This window comes from Podarcis tiliguerta (genome assembly GCF_965153285.1).
Source record: "Podarcis tiliguerta genome assembly, chromosome: 14".
Taxonomy (NCBI): Eukaryota; Metazoa; Chordata; class Lepidosauria; order Squamata; family Lacertidae; genus Podarcis; species Podarcis tiliguerta.
Genome location: NC_139547.1, coordinates 5,394,706 through 5,415,591, shown reverse-complemented (window position 1 = coordinate 5,415,591; position 20,886 = coordinate 5,394,706). Strand labels below are relative to the sequence as shown.

Genomic DNA, 20,886 nt, shown 5'->3' with positions numbered 1-20,886 from the left:
ACTCCAGGGCACCTTTCTGACTCTTCATGGCTACATTAAGGGTGGGGGGTGTCAAGCGCCTCCTCTGTTTTTGCAGGCATGACAAACTTTGCTGCACAGCTCCCCATCCGCACTATACGTTTAAAGCAGAATCATGCCACTTTTAAGAGCCATGGCTTCCCTCAAATCACCCCAGGGATTGAAGTTAGTTAAGGGCCCTGGGAATTATTAGGAGACCCCAAGGTAAGGTCGGGCCTCACTTTTGCCCAGTCTGCATCAGGCCACTAAGGCTGGGGGCATCCTCTTCCCAGGCCCCTGTGGGGCAGTATGAGGACAGCTCAGATGAGGGGTAGTGGTGGCTGCTGCCTGGAGGACTCCCAAGGAAAGGGGAGAAGAGAGGAGGCTGAGGACACACTCCACAAGGGAGGGTGTCTGAAAAGGGGTGAGGGGCTGCTGGCTCTGCAGGCAAGGAGTGACATAACTGGGCTGCTGAGGCTCACGGTGTGTTTCCTCACAGGGGAGCCACAGAAAGAATGGAGTTGGTCAAGGGAGCCATGGACTCAAAAAGGTTGAAAATCTCTTTTCTAATCTATTGTGAGATTTTGGAGCGGGGGAATAGTAATGACTTGTTCCCCAATAAAGGCCATTGTGAACAAGACATTTGCCACTAAATTCAAAGGGGGCGACAGTGCTCAAGGTGTAAATAAAAAATGTAAGTTTAATTCTTTGCCAAGTGCCTAATATTAAAAGGTAGGAGAACATCCCTCCCCCCTCCAGCAATTTCTGTATTTAAAAAACCCAAATGCACCAAAACAGAAAGGGTTTTGAAATCCCACCAATGAAATTAAGGCTGGGCTGATATTCAGTCCCCAGATTCCTGAAAATATGCTGTCCCTGTGAGAACAGGGCCTGGTTTTCTGTAACTTTCTTGCCTCCCCCTTGTCTTGGCAGAAATCAAGGCAGAGTCACTACCAACATCATCATGGCTCTGCCTGAGGTGAGATAACGTAGAGCTGGAAAGGATGCAGAAAGAGACAACCAAAATGGTCAAAGGGATGAATCGTCCTACAAAGGGAAGGTGCAACATTTGGAGTGTTTTAGTTGGGGGGGGGACTGTTCTAGAACTATGCAAAGTGCTAATGCAAACATGATCTACTCAAAAGGGTTGAAAATCCAGTCTGAGTGGGTGCGAGTCTCTCTTGACTGGTAATGAATTGGCAAAGGAAGTTGTACATAAACACTCGAAGAGGAAACGTTCCTCTCTGTAACGATGAGTGAGCCACTCCCAATCTCTATTGAGCCCTCATCTGATAGTGTCAAATCTGCAACTGAAGCTTCACAGCACAGCCCTGTCATAACTTGGCAGCCATCACTGGCAATGTTTTGGTGAAGCATACTGTAACTATTTACTAATAGGTGGCCAAACATCAGACCGCAAGAGTTTCTTCCTTTCATTCACCCCAAAGCCAACATGGAAAGCGATACTGAGGCACTTTTTGAACCACAACACCTCCCCCATGAAGATGATGCTTTGCTTCGTTTTGTAGGAACACAGGAAGCTGCTTTAGACTGGGATGGATCTAGCCCTGTGTTCTCTACAGCAGGAGTGGGCAACCTCAGGCCTGTGGGCCAAACTTGGACACATACGCTACACACAGCCCAAAACATTTGCCCACAAAGGAACGGACTGGAAAGGGTTGCCCTTCTGCCTGGGCTGAAATCACTTGGCTCTGATCCTGTCCTCCACAGCTTGGCCTATCGAGCTGCATCAGAGTTCAAGAGTTGTATGGGGAAAGGCTTCCCAACACCCCAAAACACCACTCATGAAGCTTGTTTGCAGGACATGCCGCCCAAACTGAAAAGCCCCTTTCTTAAAACATGTGGCAGCCTTTCCTTGGGGCTGATGCAAAAGCACTTGACGCATGCCCAGAGTGCCTTTACTGTCCCTTGCCGCTTTAGATGTCCAGCAGCTGAGCCCCAGAGGATCAAGGCCCGCTTCCAATTAAGCTGTGCACCTGGGCCCTGCTGTGTTTCCTGAGAGTAGCAGGCTATATCGGCCTCTGGAGCTCCAGCCAGAGGGGAAAAGCTCACACTTCCCCGCCCTGAGAAAGAATGCAGCAGACATCCAGATGGGGGCGGGATGAGCCGAGGGGGCTCAAACGCCTGCCTTTCCTCACTGCTTCCCCTCCGCAGCTGCCTCCCCCTGTCCAAGAGGCTGGGCCCAGGATCTTGCCATGGCTGGCCTCTGCCGGCAGGAGCGTCCTCCCCGGGGGTAGCAGCTGCACAGCAGGGTGGCCCCCAGCAGAAACAACCTTTTGGCTTCTCTCTCGGAGATGCTTTTGCTCCCTTCCATGAGGCAGCCTCTCCAAGAGCTTGCAATTGTCTGGGGTGCCTCAAAAAGCCCTGGACCCCCCAACTGGAAAAGCTGAGCTGTGCTCTTTGGTAGCAACCAGGAGCTTGGAAACATGGCACCAAAAGGTCACACAAAGGCTTCAATTCAGCAGGAGGGTTTGGAAGGCCCAGGAAGTGGAGCCAGGCCACTGCCCCAAGTTTCTGGGCATCAGGCCACTGAAAAAGCACCCTTCCCCTCCCCCCGCCCACATTGGGACTCCACCAGACCTCTTCCTCCTTTTCCCCGGCCTCCTCCCTTCATTATCAAATTTTAGGTTGTGAGCTTAATGGGGCAGGCAGGGAACTGTTCTCTTGACCACCATGTGTCACCAGTCATGATCCACACCCAAGTCTTCTGCTTGGCAGAACTGGGTCCTCCTTGCGCTGTGATTAGGTGGCCCTCGAGACTTGTGCCTTATTGCAGTGCAAGCATTCTGCACCGTGTTCTTGACACAGCAATACTGCACAGTTGGTGGATTTACCCTGCTTTATTAGTTGCACTGCAATGCTTCCCCAATGCCTATGCACTACTGCTAATGTTGTAAAGACCTCCTTTGAAGCCACTGGCTCAGCCCTGGCAGGGGACGTAGGGAAGCTCTGGACAGCAGCATCTTAAAAGCATGGGGCCTGTGAGCTGGTTCTTTGATGCCCCCTACAGGCCAGGGCCTTCCTGGCAAAAAGCTTCAGAAAAGGGCAACCCACGTGATCAAGGGAAAGGAGCGACACCCCCCCCCCCCGCCATGAAGAAAGGTTGCGTCACTTGGGACTTTTTCATTTAGAGAAAAGGTGAGTAAGAGGCAACATGATAGAGGTTTATAAACTTCTGCATGGGATGGAGAAAGAGGATAGAGAATTTGGGGACTAGAATTTGGGGACATTCAATAGAGCTGAATGTCGGAAGATTCAGGACAGTTAAAAGACAGGACTTTCCACATAAGGTAAAGGTAAAGGGACCCCTGACCATTAGGTCCAGTCATGACCGACTCTTGGGTTGTGGCACTCATCTCGCTTTACTGGCCGAGGGGGCCGGTGTACAGCTTCTGGGTCATGTGGCCAGCATGACTAAGCCGCTTCTGGAGAACCAGAAGTGTTTACCTTCCCGCTGGAGCGGTACCTATTTATCTACTTGCACTTTTTGGGGTGCTTTTGAACTGCTAGGTTGGCAGGAGCAGGGACCGAGCAACAGGAGCTCACCCCGTTGCGGAGATTCGAACTGCCGACCTTCTGATCAGCAAGTCCTAGGCTCTGTGGTTTAACCCACAGCACCACCCGTGTCCCATTCTTTCCACATACTGCATGGTTAAACTATGGCACTTGCTGGGTGATGGCTGGCAACTGGGATGGCTTTAAAAACACATTGGACCCATTCATGGTGGTTAAGGCTATCAATGTTTACTAGTCGTGATGGCTCTGCTCTGCCTCCATGGTCCCAGGCAGTAATGCTTCTGAATGCCAGTTGCTGGAACCCACAGGAGGAGAGGGTGCTGTTGTGCTCAGATCCTGCTCCCAGGGGGCTCCCAGAATGGACAGGCATGCAGCTGGACTCATCCAGGAGGCTCTTCTTATCTTATTTTCTTCAGACGGGGCGACCAAAACTGTGCTGCTATTCAAAATGCAGCAGCACCAGAGATTTACTTTTTTAAGAAGGCATTGTGAGACAATGCTGTTTTATTCTCAGTTCCTTTCCTAATTGTTCCCCATATGATCACCTCTTCCATGATTAGAATTTCAACCTTCATTACAAAAAGAGAAAAGAAAAGAAATAAGAGCAAGCGCCCACAAACGAATGAGGGGAGCTTGAAAGCACGGAAAAGAGTGATCTGGATTGTTTCACACAAGAAAAAAACAGAAAGAGAGAGAGGGGGGAAGAGGGAGAGAAAGGAAGAGGGAGAGAGATCTCCTGAAATGCAGTGGATGGAGACAATTCCGTGGCATCCCATTACGCCTGGCAATAAACTATGTAGGGAGGACAGGAATGGTTGGGGGAGGAATTCCGCCATTTCTCTCCATCAGGAATGTCCGCATCAAAAACTCCCTGCAAAGCAAACAGGCTTCTGGCTGTCCAATCTGAACCCTTTCCTGGATGGCTATAGGCTTCCAGATCTGCCCTGGTGGCATCTGAAATGTGGAGCCCTTAGAGGAGAAGCCACCACAAGGGAGTCAGACAGGTAATTGCGGAAGGGAACCCCTCCCTCTGAAGGCTTTTTTATTTATTTAGAGCAGCCTTCCCCAACCTGGGGCCCTCCAGAGATTTTGGACTCCCATCAGCCAGTTATTCAAAACATCTGGAGAGCACCAACAGGATGCAGAAAGCTGATGTACAGAATATCTCAAGGAACCACTGGCCATGGGAGAAGAGATTGCTAAAGTCAAGGTTTTCCCCACTCCAAAAAACGAAACAAAAAAAGTCAGTAGCAGCTGCAGAGATACAATTCTGTCCCCAGAATTGGATCAAGGCACTGGTGTGGTAGCAGCAAAGTCTGTATGTTAACCCTTCCTCTCTTCCTGTTTCATTTTCCTAATAAAAATATTTGTCCCCCTGCTGCTACTCTGTTCTCCACAAGACAAAATATGCAGGTTCCCTCCTAGGCCAAGAAAGGATGAAGCAAAGCAGAGAGCAGGGGGTGGCAGAGGACAAGAACTTGTTCCTGTGCCCTTACCTCGTGAAGAATTAAAGAACCGATAAACACCATCATTTGAAAATACAGTGGAAACTCAGTTTTCAAGCGTCTCAGAAGCCGAACATTTCAGAAGCCAAACGCCGAAAACGCAGAAGTGAATGCTTCCATTTTCAAACGTGCCTCAGAAGTCGAACGGCTTCCGAGGCGCATTTCTCAATTTTCACCATTGAAATTGCCAACAACCCTTTGCGCCTCGGTTGTCAAACGTTTTGGAAGTCAAACGGTCTTCCGGAAAGGATTACGTTTGACAACCGAGGTTCCACTGTATTGTGGAATTGTACCAAAAAAGAATAACAAACAAGATGCAAGGTTAAAAACCGACCAGCAGGAACAATATCCCACAATGCTACCCTGGAAAAGGCCTGGCCTATGATCCTGGGAGGGACGTGGGTGGCGCTGTGGGTTAAACCACAGAGCCCAGGACTTGCCAATGAGAAGGTCGGCGGTTCAAATCCCCGCGACGGGGTGAGCTCCCGTTGCTCGGTCCCTGCCAACCTAGCAGTTCGAAAGAATGTCAAAGTGCATGTAGATAAATGGGTACCACTCCGGCGGGAAGGTAAACGGCGTTTCCGTGCGCTGCTCTGGTTCACCAGACGCGGCTTAGTCATGCTGGCCACATGACCCGGAAGCTGTACACCGGCTCCTACGGCCAATAAAGCAAGATGAGCACCGCAACCCCAGAGTCGGCTACGACTGGACCTAATGGTCAGGGGTCCCTTTACCTTTTTATGATCCTGGGGAGAAGGGAGGTATAGAAAGGCAATAAATAAAAAAACTATTGAAAAACCCCAAATAGCTGGTGCCACCCTTGTTCCCAGGGGGAGGGGACTTTCCTCACCCTTGCAGCTACCTCCCTTCAAAAAAAGTCCCCTCTGCTGTAGAACCACTGGTGGGACACTGAGGAGCCACAGCTCTCCAGTTGCTGGAGGTGAGGAACAGGGTTCAAGGTGCAGTACAGGCCTGAAAGGCTGAAGATGGATTTGGGGGATCAGGGCCTCTGGGAAGGGAACTTGGCGGTGGCCCTGGAAACCCTCTTTCAACCCCCAGGCCTCACAACCCCTGCCTCCAATGATTGCATACAAATGGAAGGAAGGGAGACGAGATTCCTTGCAAGGTCTAGGCGCATGGAAGTCATTAATATCCTGAGGAAACTATAAATGTAAGCACATGCCTGATATTTATTGCTCATGAGAAAAATAAGCTTAGTAGTAATTCCACGCGCCTCCCCCCCCCCCCATGTTAATTTGCTGGAAATAAAGGCAATTAAAAGGCATCCTGTGTGATGCAAAACATTCTTGTCAAAGGCTGGTGATTCAAGCAGCTATCGCAGGCGTGTATTTGTGTGTGTGAGTTAACTGCCAACATGTTAGAATGTCAGCCTTCTTGCAGCGGAGCTGGGCAGAATACAATGCGCTTGACTTACTGCACCCTGGGGTGCCGTGCGACGATGCAAGAGGGTGGATTTAATTTAAAAAGGAAGTACATTTGAAACTCCCTGCAAGGAGTTCGGAAATTGGAGTCCATAGAATCAGCAGGAAAGCGGGAGGGAACGGAGGCGTCTCTCCCCACTCCCCACCTCCAGGGCCCTTTCAGGGGGCATTTCTGAAGCCAAATATAGGACAGAAACGGTGGGGTTGTGTAGGGAGATGCAAGAATCTCAAATGGGCTCTTTGAACAAAAGCTGATACCCCCAACCGCACTCAGAGAGAGAAAGAAAAAGGAAGAGAGGAAGAGATTGCGGTGGTGAGCCAGAACTAACACAGCTTAAAGGATGCTTAAAGGCAGAGGGTAGGGCTGGGCTTTTTAAAACAAAAACAACGTAAAACACACTTCATATTAACTTTAAAAGCCACCTTGAATGGCCAAAGACATTCAGCTGCAAAGTGTTGTGTCAAGAGCAGCCCTACAGTTTTCTGGCATCGCTCAGAGCATCGTTTGTGTGGGGGCTCACCGGGACTCACCCTCAGCAGTGGTTTTGCACACCAAGGGCAAGTCTGGGTTTTTGAGATGGGACTCAGGCCCCTGCTGGCAAATTCAGGTGGTACAACTAGAGTGAGTTTGGAGTTCTGCCACAACAGATCTGCTTCCGAAACAACAACCACACACCCTCCATAGACTACTTGCGGTAAGGAAAGTGATGGGGAAATGCACTGGAAAGTGTGTGGGATAACAACTGTTTGATGCAGCACTGTACAACCATCTCACAAACAAACCAGAACAAATGCCAACCTTTGTGAAAACAAACCTTTGTGAAAACAAACCTGACTCCCATCAGGCCCCGTCAGCACAGCCAGTCAGCAGAGAGGAAGGGAACCTTGCTTATGTTTGGCATAAATGGACTTTTTTTGGAAGAGCACCAGAAGAACCAATGCTGGATCAGATCAAAGGTTCATCCACTCCACCACCCAACAGTAAGAAGCCTCCAGGAAGTCCACCGGCAGGGCATGAAGACAAATGGCTCTCCTTCCATGGCTCTCTCCTCCCAGTAATACACACACAGTATTTTGTAGCATGTGGCCTCTGATAGCAGCCGCTGATGGCCTTCTCCCCTTCTTCTGTGAATTTGTCTAAGTTCACAGTGAGATCCATCAATGAATGATACATTGTCTTGTGTGAAGAACTTCTTTCTCCATGAATCTGCTCCCCATCAGTGGCACTGGGGGACTATGAATTGTGGGGGATAAAAATCCCTCTCTACCCATTCTTTCCTCATTCTGTGAGCCTCAACCACCCCTACCCCCATGGGATGCAACCCTCATTCACTCAGCCGCCCTTAAGAGCACCCAGGCTTTGTCTTCAGGTAGGACTGCCTCAGCCCAGCATTCACCATTACGAGAAGCAGAGGCAGAAGACACAGGTTCATGCAAGAATTGTCTTTCGGATCATGTTGGTGCCCCATCTAGCCCAGTGTCCTGTTCTCACAGTGGCCAGTCAATGGCCATACATAGCCCACCAGGATCAGAGCACCACCACAACAACAACTCCTTCCTGCAGTTTTCAGCAAGTAACATTCAGAAGCATTACAGCCTCCAGCAGTGGAAGTAGAATGTAGTTCTGGGTCCAAAACATCTGAAGGGACACCATAGTGGAGAAAGCTGACCTGTCACTTCTGAACTGTCACTTCTCCCGTGCCTGTTTTCTTGGAAGAAAGTCCCATTGTGTTCAATGGGGCTTACTCCCAGGTAAATGTAGGATTGCAGCCTAGGAGTAATTGCATCTCAGGGGTACCTTGAGCTTGGGCAAAGCCATCAAGACCTTGACATTGCAACTTAGCACACACACACTTTGACAGGGGAGGGGAGAAGGGGACACCCCGCACTCCCATCTCCCCCCTCCCCTCAGACTTTCTGCCTACACTGCAGACCACACCAGCCCATTTGACCACTGGTTTGTGCTTACAATCCTGCCAGCTCCCCGCAAAGTGTTTATATGGAGTTTATACAGCTGGAAGCAAGACAGAAAGGAGGAGATTGTGGCTGGTGCATCTCCCTTCCTGCACAGAGGCCGACGGGTGTATCAACAGCCTTGTCTTCCATTCATAACACCACTTTGTCTTCCCACCGAGCTGTTTATCTGAGGGTTTCATCACAGAGCTCTCCCAGGCCCAACAAGCAGGGGGACACAACTCTAAACAGAGGCAAAAAAGGGTGCAGTCACCACACCTCTCAGGTCTTGCTTCTCCATCCCAGGGACTTAGCCAATTGGCAGGACAATGTGATGGTTCTTTATTTCACTTTTCAGAATACATGTGCTAAGTCTCCTGAGAGATAAGCCACTTCTAAAAGGCTGCCTAAAGCTGGGCCTGCAAAATCTGTGTCAAACAGAATTAATTTCCTGCAGAAATAAAAATATTTTTTAAAAATTCTATTCATTTTAATTTTAAATTCCTCCAAAGCGCATGGTTATCATTTTACATGCTTTGGGAGGATCACAAGAACATCAGAGGAGCCTGGCTGGTGCTGGGTGTCACTGAAGGTCCATCTAGTTCAAGGCCCTTGCTTCCCCCAAGGGGGCCAACCAGATACCTCCAGAAGCAGGATGTGAGGACAAGTCACTTCTCTCAATGTCATTCTCCCAAAACCCATATTCAGTGTTAGACTGCCTTTGAACATGGAGCTTGCACAGAACAATCCTGGATAGTCACCACTTAGATGAATGTCTCAACATTTAAAGAAACAGCTTGCTCTTTAGGATGATTAAAATGAGGCTGGCTTCTATTCAAAAGTGGAGTTCAAAGTAAGCGAAGGGAATCTCCTGGGACAGGTAGGTAGGCTTCTTTCCTCCTCAGTCATCTTCATGGTCCAGTAGGGATGAACCACCCAGCCTTGGGGAAAACCCCAAATCAGTCCCAGGAATACTTTGGAACTCCTGGTTCATGCACAACTGCAAGGAATCGCAGAGTTGTGCCCCTTCAGCAGCACTGCAAAAGACCTCAAGGTGCAGAAGAGATGGTGCAGCCCCAATTCCCCACAACTTTACACAGGGGTGCCAACTTGAATAAAATAGGGGGGGCAGGTAAGCCCCGCCCCACATAATTGATCACGAGGCGCAGCGTGCACACACCATTTGAAGAGCAATGGCCATCAACTGGGGGGGGGAAGCCCCCTCAAATATTTTATGGGTAGGTAAAGGGACCTTGACCCCTAGGAGTTGGTTCCCATGATCCTACACCTGAATCTCTTTCTGCTGGTATCATAAGCTTCAAGGCATTACTTGGAAGTAACTCATTCTTTCTTATTTCTTTGAATGTGAGCACACACACGTCCTAGTATCCTAACCTTAAGCACACCTGCAGGGAAGCGAGATCCTTGGGATTTGCTTCTAAGGAAATGTGTCCAGTTACAAGCCCCCAGGTGAAGCAAGTAAGAATATTGGAAAGGAGCACAATGGGGTGCAGTGTTGCCCCCCCCCCCAGCTAACACCAGGGAGTCCAAGAAGATTCCCCCAACATCCCTTAGCTGCCCCTTAAGGAACAGAGCAGGGGTCAGCAAACTTTTTCAGCAGGGGGCTGGTCCACTGTCCCTCAGACCTTGTGGGGGGGGGCAAACTATATTGGGGGGGGGAATGATGCAAGACCACCATGAGCCCTGGTGGCTGCTTACCTGTGTCTTGCATGCGGCAGGGGCTGGTGGTGGAGGGACAATGAGCAGCCAGCGGAAGGGCTCCGGAGAGGGGCTGCTTAAAATGGCGTCCGCTTGAGTACTGCTGCTGATGGCACCAACAAAGGCCAGTCCCCTTCCTCCTCTAGGCAGGGCAAGGAGAAGCCAGGAGGAGGGAGGGAAGAGGCACAGGCACCACAGTGTAAGGGAGAGGGAAAGAACACGTGCGCTGGCAATCCATGCAGCGATTCGCAGACCATCCGCGGGCCGGATCCAGAAGGCAATTGGGCCTGATCCGGCCCACGGACCTTAGTTTGCCGACCCATGGAATAGAGTGATGCACACAAGCCCCTGGAGTAGGCAATCAACCCGCTCACTGTCAACATCTCTGCATTACTTGGATTGAGCTTCTGTTAAACTGCCCTTGTCCAGGTAAATTTCATTTTTCATTATGGTATTTCCCCTAAAGGATAACGGTTCAAGCTACACACAAGAGGAAGAATGTGCAGCTGTGATACACAAGCAATCAGCCTTTGCAATACATCCTGGTGCTTCCGAGCCTCCAGCATCAGCCAACAATTCTCCCAACAAACTGGTCCACCTCCTGATGTTTGAAAGATTTATGAGTCACTCAGTGAATATTGCTGTCTTTCACTGCACAATTTAACATGCTGGATTTATTTAAGGCAGACCTCTCAGCAATGTAAACAGCTTGTAGATCTAGCAAAATATTTCCTGAACCTTTCCCTACACCCCGCACCCCATCTCAGACTCCGCAGGGTGGCTTCGGATGTTACAAGGAAACACACAAAGGCAAGCTGCCTCCACATTCAGTTCCTGAGCATCTGGAGGCGAATTCGTGCATCTCCTCTGATGGCCAGATGCGCCAGCCTTCCCTGTATTTTTAACAGATGAAAGAAGAAGTGCCTCTTCATCACACACAATGCAGAATTAGCACATGAAGCTTGCTGCCACAAGAAGCAGCGAAGGTTGCTAGTACAGGTGGCTGCTGCACAGATGGAGAACCTGTGGCCCTCCAGATGTGACTGGACTCCAACTCCCATCAGCCAGGCCAATGACCAGGGATGGTGATGGGACTATAGTCCAGCAACATCTGGAGGGCCATTGACAGCTGTTGTTGGACTACAACTCCCATCATCCCTGATCACTGTTCCTGCTAGCTTGGGATGATGGAAGTTGTAGTCAAGGTACAGCTTGACACCCAGATTTGAGAAACATTGAGGAGCTCTGTTCCTGGTGGAGGCTGGTCCAGCGCAGCTAGTGGGGGACAGCCCTACCAATTTTAGTCTGTCCTTGGCCAGTCCCCACCTGACTGGAATTGCTTCTTTGCCAGTCACCCTCAGAACTCAAGAGATTCCTCAACATACTCAGCCACCATCTGATTCCAACCTTCAACTCTTATTTTCTGATTCCAATCAGGCTCTGTTTTTAAAGAAGTCTTATGTCTGGACGCGGGTGGCGCTGTGGGTTAAACCACAGAGCCTAGGACTTGCCAATCGGTAGGTCGGCAGTTCGATTCCCCACGACGGGGTGAGCTCCCGTTGCTCGGTCCCTGCTCCTGCCAAGTTCAAAAGCACATCAAAGTGCAAGTAGATAAATAGGTACAGGTCCGGCGGGAAGGTAAATGGCATTTCCGTGCGCTGCTCTGGCTCGCCAGAAGCGACTTAGTCATACTGGCCACATGTCCCAGAAGCTGTACACCAGCTCCCTTGGCCAATAAAGCGAGATGAGCATCGCAACCCCAGAGTCAGCCACGACTGGACCTAATGGTCAGGGGTCCCTTTTCCTTTACCTATGTCTGGTAGGGTATAGAAGTCTTACTACTCTGGGAGAAGGAATGTCTCTGGTGAAGGACACATCATGCTCTTTCTGTGGTTGTTGGTCCACCTTTGGCCCCCACCCTGCACTCAGCTCTCATCTGAGCATGCTTGCAATAGTTTAATGTGTTTAAGGGCTTCCATTGAGCAACATCACCCCATTCAGTGATGCATCTATAATGCATCTGGGTGCCCCAGGTGCAAAACAAACAAACAACCAGCCCCCCCCCACTAATGAACCCAGAATGCTTTCTGCCAACCCCTTTCTCCCGGGCAAGCCCCCCCCCCCCTGAAATGACAGAGGTGCGCGGGAGCACAGCACCACTCTTGCGCAACTCTCACTCATTTGCGCGCAGGAGAACTTCCCGGTGGATTGTGCGCCCCAGGGGGACAGGTCTCCGCAACTCCTAAACGAGGCTCGAAATTTCACGCCTAAAGTGTCCCCCCTCGTCCCGCCTCTGCATGAAAGTCACAGACACAACCGCGACGGGCTTTCCACCGAGACTCAGGATTGCAAGAGCCGCGCAGCATCCACAAACTGGAACGGTTGCGCCGAATTCCAGGCAAGAGAAGGAAACCCCGCTGGGCGCTCAAGGAACAGCCCAGAAGAAAAGGGAGGCGGAGCAGCCAGAGAGAATGGGCGCTGCTATAACTTTTGAGATGCTCGAGGTTACAAGTGATTCCCGCCCCCCCCCCGCTCCCCTTCCCCTTCTGGAGGCGATTTGTTCCCTTTTGTTTACAGGAGTTGTCACTTGAGAGAGACATAAAAGTGACCCCACCGGCTGAGAGAATCCAGCGCAGGGCCGTCATTTTCTATCTCCTTGTTTTTCTTTGCAATAAGTGGGAAAGTGGATCCTGGATAAAAGTCTGGCCAGAGCGACGACACCCAATTAAAGGCTTCAATTAGCAATAAATCACTTGCCTGGCCTGCCGAGAAAGAGGGCGGCAGTGGGGGAGAGAGACCGGAGAAAAACGGAGCGAGAAAAACAGAGACGGGTGTACGAAACTAAGATCCCCCCCGCTCTCTCTCTCTCTCTCACACCCACACCATGTTTTCTCTTGCAAAGGCAACCTTTTATTTCCATTTCTCGATGCACTGTAATTTTTATAGAAATATGGGATAAAAAACGACAAGGACTTACTACTGATATATACCATCATTGTGCGTGGATTTTTGCAGAGTAACACAGTTCCACGCAGGTAAAGTATTTTCACGAGTGCCACAGCCACTCATTATTTCAGATCAACCTTAATTTTGGGACGTGTGTGGGAGGTTCCTGTCCCATCCTTGTGACTCCTTAATCCCAGCCCGTCGTCGCCCCCGCTTCTACTTGGGGCGCAAGTTTCTGGTCCTCAAGAATCTGCTCTGGTCTCTCCCGCGTTCGGTGCATACCAAGGCGACGGTGTGACCCAAAAATATTTTGGGACTAATTGTATGCTACTGAAACAAGCTGCCGTGAGACAGATTCTTTTTTTCATATTTCTACATATCCATATTTAATCTAGATCACTTTTCTTTCTCTTTTTATAAATAATATCAAGACTGTGGTAGGATCCAGCCCAAGTTATGCGCTATTAGATCTCACTGATTTCAGCTGGAGAGAACTAACCAAGATGATGAGACATCAGAATAGATGTAAAGATGCTTAGCTATAGATTGTTACAGCAAAATTCATACAGTATTTTTTTTTACTCAGAAGTAAGTTCCATTGAGCTCAATGGGGCTTACCCCGTACTAGGAAGTGTGTGTAGGATTGCAGCCTCTGCGCATAAAACCACGAGTATTGTGATTACGAACCAGCTACGCTTCTGCACATTCCTTTGATTTCAACGGGAAGAGTCAGCACCGGCTTCATTATCTCCCACTGAAATCAATGAGGCTTGAAAGTGCTTAATTTGACTGGATCGCACCCCCAGTAATCCTAGCACTATAGATAAATAATCCTTACATTGTTAAGAGCAGTTAAGTGCCAGGTAAGTGAACCGGCGCAAGGCATTCGAGACTCATATTTATTTTATTTTTTTATTTTAATTTGAAAATAGGTGGTTTGTTCGAATGATCAGCAAGTCCTTATGTGGTTATTGTATTTCGGATTTAAGAAAAAAAACAGGGAGCAGCAGCAAATTCATGATGAAATTTGGGAATAGAACACATTCGTGATGAAACATTCTGGGAACAGAATGAATCTTTAACAAACATTTGTCATGTATGTTTGCATCAATGAGGTTTCTTGTTAATCGGCATTGCGTGACCTTCAGGTCTATATTGGCTTCAAATAGAAGTGCCGCCTTTTTTACAAGCCTGAAGCGTCTAATATCCCTTTCAAAGGATGAAGAATGTCCGCGCTTGGGACCTGATCCATGCCCAAATTCTCCTGCAATGACTGCTCACTGAGTTGCACGCTCTCGCGCAATTCCCCTTTAACCTCAGTGGGGCTTGTGCAAATGGTCTTGCATCCCACGGGATCATGCCCAGTGTGCTTAATAATGCAAACAGGCATTCGCAACCAGAAGACGGACCAAAGGCATCACACTTCCTGTCGAAATTGCGTTTTGGAATAACTGTCTTGCAACACACATAAGCTAAAAACCTTGCAGATCTGTATCAACTGTAAATATAGGAAAGCTCTGCACACCTTAGCCCGCAGAATAAGCCATCAACCCTGGGCACTTGGTGATGTGGATAAGCAAATAATTTTCTTGCCAAGTTGCCTGTATTCGAGATGGTTATTTGTCTAGGAAGGAAATCAGCAAACGATTCCCTCCTTCCAAAGTTACAACAACTTGGCTCGGTGACATCTGCGGCAGGAATTGTTAAGGAAGAGTCCCAGGAGCGAAAGACACCAGTATTTAGAACAGCAAAACAGAACATGATTCTCATCATCTTTCAATAGGCTAAAACAAGATTTGTACAATCGCGCCCTCCAACAATCTTCAGGAGCTCAAGTCTGTGCGGAGAAACCCTTTTCCCAGAAAGAAAGAAAAACTGATCCAAAGAGTTAAAATGATGCCAGGCACACTGGAAAGGGCAATATATTTTTTCTTATCCTATGGACTTTCTTTCACCTATAGCCACCCATCTACTGGCACCCAGCACCTGAAAACGCACCTCTTTCTGGCTTTTGTGTTTGTGTGTTTTTGAAGAGAAGTCCGAGTGAAGCGGTTTTGGGTCAGCTCAGAAAAAGAGAAGCCCGCGCTCCTCTGGCAGGGAAGAGCAGACAGGTGACTTACCTTGGTGTACTTGATCTCCAGGTTGAGGGTGGGAGACGGGAGCAAATGCAGAGAAGCCATCAGAGCCGCCGGGTCCGCCTTCAGCCCACCTGGCATCTCAATTTTGCTGGAGGTCATCGTCTCGGGAGCCTTCTCCTCCTTGCCCGACGGGGCGACTGTCTCCCTAAGTCTGTGGCTTGAAATAGGTATGGAGAGAGGGGAGTGTGGGTGTGTTTATGTGTGTATTTTCTCCCCTCTTCCCCCAACCCAGCGCTGGAGATTTGGAGGCTGCTGCCGTCTTCGGTATATAAGCAGGTGTCAAGGCAACCTCTCCTTATTGGACGGGAGGGCAGGGCCAAGGAGGCAGGACGACCTCCAAGGAGGATGGGAGCATCCAGAGCCTCTCCACCCCGAGCCCTGCAGAGGCGTCGAGGAGAGGCAACAGGTCCTCCCGGGCTGGCCGTCAAGTCCAGCCAGCCGCTCCCCCCTTGAGCTTCATCCCATCAACTGGGCACCAGCAGGAACTGATAACGCCCTTTGCTCACCAGGGAAAGAGGCTTTGCCCGAATCCTTCTTCCCCTTTTGCTGATAAGCAGAGGCGGGAGAAGAGGGTCCAAGGCGAGGCTGGCGGGCCGGGTGGAAGAGAAGCAATTACGGAGGGTTTCCCTGGGATAATTAAAGAGGAATTAGCACCTTGGTCTTAGATGCAGCCCAGCGGAAATCCGACGAGGGGGCTTTCTGGGCAGAGGCTCCAGGAGGGAAGAAGGGGACTCACTCCTCCAGCAGCCCAGAAGGAATTTGGGAATCTAATTAGAAACTCGCTGCCAAGGGAGGGAGGAAAAGGAGCCATAAACATGTCAGACCCAGAAACGCGCTCCGCCCCCCTCTCTCTTGGGGGCGCAGGCACGGAGCCTCAGCCCAGGTGGGAGCGATGCGAGGGTCTGGGGAAGCCAGGGTGTCCCCAAACCACTTCAGCCATGGATGGCAGAGGGGCGGGTTAGAGAAGCATCCGCAGGCAGCATCCGCACTATTCATTTAAAGCGCTGTGATACCACATTTAACAGTCAAGGATCGTGAGAACTGTAGCTTGCTAAGGGTGTTGAGAGACCCCTGTTCCCCTCACAGCAGGCGTGCCAACTTGAATAAAATATTGGGGGGCCCAGGTAAGCCCCACCCCACGTAACTGATCAGTTGGCGTGGCGCACACCCACACCATTTGAATGGCAATACCCATAAACTTTGGGGGGCCTGCCCCCACAAATATTTTATTGGGGGCGCCGAAATGACCTTGGCTCTTATGCCTCACAGAGGGGACCGGGCTGAGGCATGACTGACAGCACCTGCTTTGAAGACCAGTTCAGGGATTGCAGAAGAAGATCCAAAGAGGGGCAGAACGCCCCCTCCCCCCAAAAAACACACACACACCCCCTTTGTTGTTGAGGGGCTGTTTTATTCCTCGTGGGCAGATCGGTTTTTTGTTCTTGTTTTAATTGGAAACTTATTTCAGTTTCAAAAGTGAGAAACGTCACGGAGAACGGGGGGAAAAACCCAACCTTCGCATTCAATCTGGCTTTTGATCGCCAGCGAGGAGTCGGAGGGACTCATCCTGACACATACTTGGAAGGAAGGGGGTTTGAAGTTCTTCTGCAGGAGTCTCGCTTGTAGAGCTCATTGGCCGATACCCGGCGCAGATCATAGACTGATAGAATTGGAAGGGGTCGCAGGGGTCATCTAATGCCACCCCTGTCGTTAAGCCCCATCCGCAGACCCGCGACTCTAAGCCTTGGCCCAAGTGAGCCACCCGAGGACCACCAGCACCCTTCCATTGCTGGGTGATTTTCACAAAGGGACCAAAAGGCTCAGGGGCCCCAGATGCCCACTCTATCGCACCTGCACCATCCATGGAAAACTGGTAGGCATGGGCGTGCTGGCCCCTAAATCAAGTAAATCAATTTAAAAAACCTTAACTGAGGACGTGACCACCCCCAGCATAAAGCCTGACCTCGCAACCTACGCCCAGGCTTGCAGGCCACTTTAAGAGTCTTGCCTCCCTGCCCCCAGAGAACCCTGGGAACTGTGGTTTATGAAGGGCGCGTCATTAAATCTTCGACGAACTACAGTTCCCAGAGTTCTTTGAGAGGGGAGCCAAGACTCTTAAAGAGGCGCGAGAGGGCTTTAAATGGATGGCGTGACTGTGAGAAACTCTCCACTAAGAAGAGAAGTCAGGAGCTCAGTTAGCCACAAAAGACAGGGGTCGTCAGTTCAGCTCCCCTCACCCAATGGATCCGTGCAAGGCCCTGGTCGGGCACCGAGGGAGGATCTCGCTTCCTCGGGGCAAGGCCCATTGATCAGGCATGGCCAAACTTGGCCCGCCAGATGTTTTGGGACTACAATTCCCACGACCCCTAGCTAACAGGCCCAGTGGTCAGGGATGATGGGAATTGTAGTCCCGAAACATCTGGAGTCCTTCCTCTGAGTAGGCCTGGCAAGGAATAGGCTTGCAAGGAAAACTCGCTCGGTATGAAATGCCGGAGAGACGTTCCCAGGGAGAAGCCCTTTTGCCGCCTCTGCTCGGGCGGCCAGGCGGGGCTGGGGCAAGCACAGCGCTCGGCATTTGGGCCACGATCCGGAGGGAAGCAGCACCCCCCACCCCCGCCGGATCCTCCGGCCCAAGGGAAGAGTTTGTTGGTCGAGGGGAGAGAATTAGGACTTGAAATCCACCGGACTTGGAAGGGCGGCCCTCTCCATCCCGCCTTGGACAGCTCTGTGCGTTTCAGGCGCTGCTGGACCCCGGCGCTCGTCACCCCGAGACCCCTGGCCGTGCGCGTGACCTCTGCGGGTCCCCAAGGAAGCAAGCCCCGTTGCGATCCTCGAAGGCAGCGCGGGGACCCGAGGAGGGGGGGCTCCGGCCGATGCTTTAGATCTCTGTCTGTGTCTCTCTCTTTCTCAGTGTGTCCATAAATCCATTCTAGATGCAGATAAAGTTTCATGATCCGCGCAAGAGTCACCGCTAAGCTTTCTTGAAACCAGTGACAGCCAATGTGCGTGGGACCAGCCTCCCAACTTGATGTCCGGGGAAGGAGACCCGGAGCGGGCTGCCTCCACCACGCCTAGCACCTCCGACCACTGGGCCTGCTGGCTGAGCTCAGGGCGACCCCAGAAGCGCAGGGAAGGGAAGGCTCCGCTCTGCGGGCAGCTTGCTGGCCAGGCAGGAGCCCCTGAAGCCACTTCTGCCGGGTGGGGGCGCAGGGGCCACAGGGACTCCCGCCCGGCCCCTCTTTGCTCGCGCTACTTTGACAGCCCCAACTCCGCCTGGACTTAACTCCCTGCTCCGCACCTGTCCGGAGCCTTGGTCTCGCCTGCAGCGTCTGATTTCATAGCTCCGGGGCTCGTGCAGAAGGCCGCCTTGGCTGGGCGCAGCAGGGCACTCCCGCGGCTGCTTTTTGTGCAGCTTGGATGGCGACAGGAGGGCAGCCCACTGCCTCCCCGTCACCCGCGCCCGTCAAGATGGGCCCGGAGGGCGCCGCGCAGGGGTGATGCCCAGAACAAGATCAAATTCCCCAGCAGAGGCAGCATCTCCCGTGAGTTTGCTTCCATCTGCTGGGCCAAGCGGGGAACTGCCACAGCCAGCCCCGCTCCTTCCGCACTGGCTCTCCCGGTGGAGTACAGGATCAAGTTTAAGGTGCTGGTTTTAACCTTGAAAGCCCTATAAGGCCTAGGACCGCCTCTCCTGGTATGTCCCACAGAGGACCTAAAAGGTAAAGGTAAAGGGACCCCTGACCATTAGGTCCAGTCGTGGCCGACTCTGGGGTTGCGGCACTCATCTCGCTTTATTGGCCAAGGGGGCCGGTGTACAGCTTCTGGGTCATGTGGCCAGCAGGACTAAGCCGCTTCCGGCTAACCAGAGCAGCACACGGAAACGCCGTTTAACCTTCCCGCTATTTATCTACTTGCACTTTGACTTACTTTCAAACTGCTAGGTGGGCAGGAGCAGGGACCAAGCAATGGGAGCTCACCCCGTCGCAGGGGTTCAAACCACCAACCTTCTGATCAGCAAGTCCTAGGCTCTGTGGTTTAACCCACAGCGCTACCCGTGTCCCATAACAGAGGACCTTACAGTCTTCAAATAAAAGCATCTTGGAGATCCCAGGCCACAGGGAGGTTAGGCTGGCCTCAACCAGAGCCAGGGCTTTTTCGGCCGTGGCCCCAGTCTGGTGGAACGCTCTGTCACAAAAGACTAGGGCCCTGCGGGACTTGACATCTTTCCGCAGGGCCTGCAAGACAGAGCTGTTCCACCAGGCCTTTGGCCAAGGCACAGTCTGACCCCCTCCTTCTGTAATCCTCATAGCACTCTAGCTCAATGGTTGCCATTAATTTGATTCTGCATTGATTTTAGAATGAATTGATTTTAGAATGTATTTCAATTAATTGATTGTGATTTTATGTAAACTGTGTTATTTTTACTGTTGTTAGCTGCTCTGAGGCCGGCTTCGGCTGGGAAGGGCGGGATATAAATAAAATTTATAATTATTATTATTATTCCACTGGGAATAGTAATAGTAATAGTATCCTTTCTTTTTTAACATTTTGAAAGGAAAGTAATCAAGCTCGGTTAGACTTCAGGGTAGTCCCTGGATTTTTTGGGGGAAGTTTAAAAGCAAAACAAAAACCGAGCTGCAATTCCCAGCCCTCTAAGCAAACGACAGTTCCCAGGCTGCCCACCGCACCATGCTTCAAATTAATACTTCTGTGGTTGGCTTGCAAACTTAAGCAGTAGCTTATTGCATTGTAGCCAAAGCACAAAGGTTGCAAGATCTCAGAGCTAGACTAAAAAATCACTTTTCATTCTTTTAGGTCCCTCCGCAGAGATTTTGCAAGAAGTGATCCATGCCCTGTGCATGCTTACTCAGAAGTAAGGGCTGTAGCTCAGTGGCAGAGCATCTGCTTTGACAGCAGAAGGTCCCAGGTTCAATCCCAGCTGGGAGAGAGACCCCGCCTGAAACCTCAACAACTGCTGCCAGTCCGTGTAGGCAATACTGAACTAGATGGCTCAATGTTCTGACAGTTTCCCATATTCGTGTCCTGTTTCCCTTAGTAACTCCTACTGAGTTCATCACTGCTCTTAAATCTGCCTGCTTCAGCATGTAGCCCCAAAGAGAAGGAAGAAATCGGTGCAGAAAGTAATTGTGATTAGGCCAAAGAGTCTATGTTTGAACACGTTTTGGGGCATTTGTAAGCAACCTTTTGCGAACGGAAACATTCCTTCCAAGAATTCATGTTTTCTTGTTCCAAAGGGAGCTGCAGCTCCGGCGTTGTAAGAAGGGCCAGCTGTCAGCAGCAGGAGCACATTAAATCTGCTCAATTAAACTTCATGAGCCTCCATGCTGTTAGGAGGGAGGCTGTTGATGCCTTCCTTCACTCGAGACAGCACACACGCTCATAGGCAGCGGAGGACGAGGCTGCTCTGAACCCTGCAGAGATTGGCCTCAGCCGCGGGAAGAGGAGGTGACCTCAAATCCGGCCAGTTTCACCTTTTGCAGAGGAGGTGTGAGAATCGCTTTGCAGCACAAATCTTGACAAATCAAATCACTGTTCGAACTTCTGAATCTTTGCAGGGCCTTCTCCAAGGAAACCCAAAGAGAAGGTACCAGACGTGTCAGCAAGAGGCATTAAACTTTCTTAATCACC

General features: G+C 50.7%; 1 protein-coding gene across 1 annotated transcript in view; it reads right to left on the bottom strand.

Moving 5' to 3' along the window:
- Positions 1–16,000, bottom strand: part of ALDH1A2 (aldehyde dehydrogenase 1 family member A2) — a 70,773-nt gene extending 54,773 nt beyond the window's left edge. Inside the window, exons 1-2 of the mRNA XM_083413104.1 lie at positions 15,892–16,000; positions 15,220–15,394 (exon numbers count right to left, since the gene is read on the bottom strand). Of these exons, the coding sequence (XP_083269230.1) occupies positions 15,220–15,336 (117 nt within the window). The 5' untranslated portion in view covers positions 15,337–15,394; positions 15,892–16,000. The remainder of the gene's footprint in view (positions 1–15,219; positions 15,395–15,891) is intronic.
- Between the last annotated feature and the right edge of the window lie 4,886 nt (positions 16,001–20,886).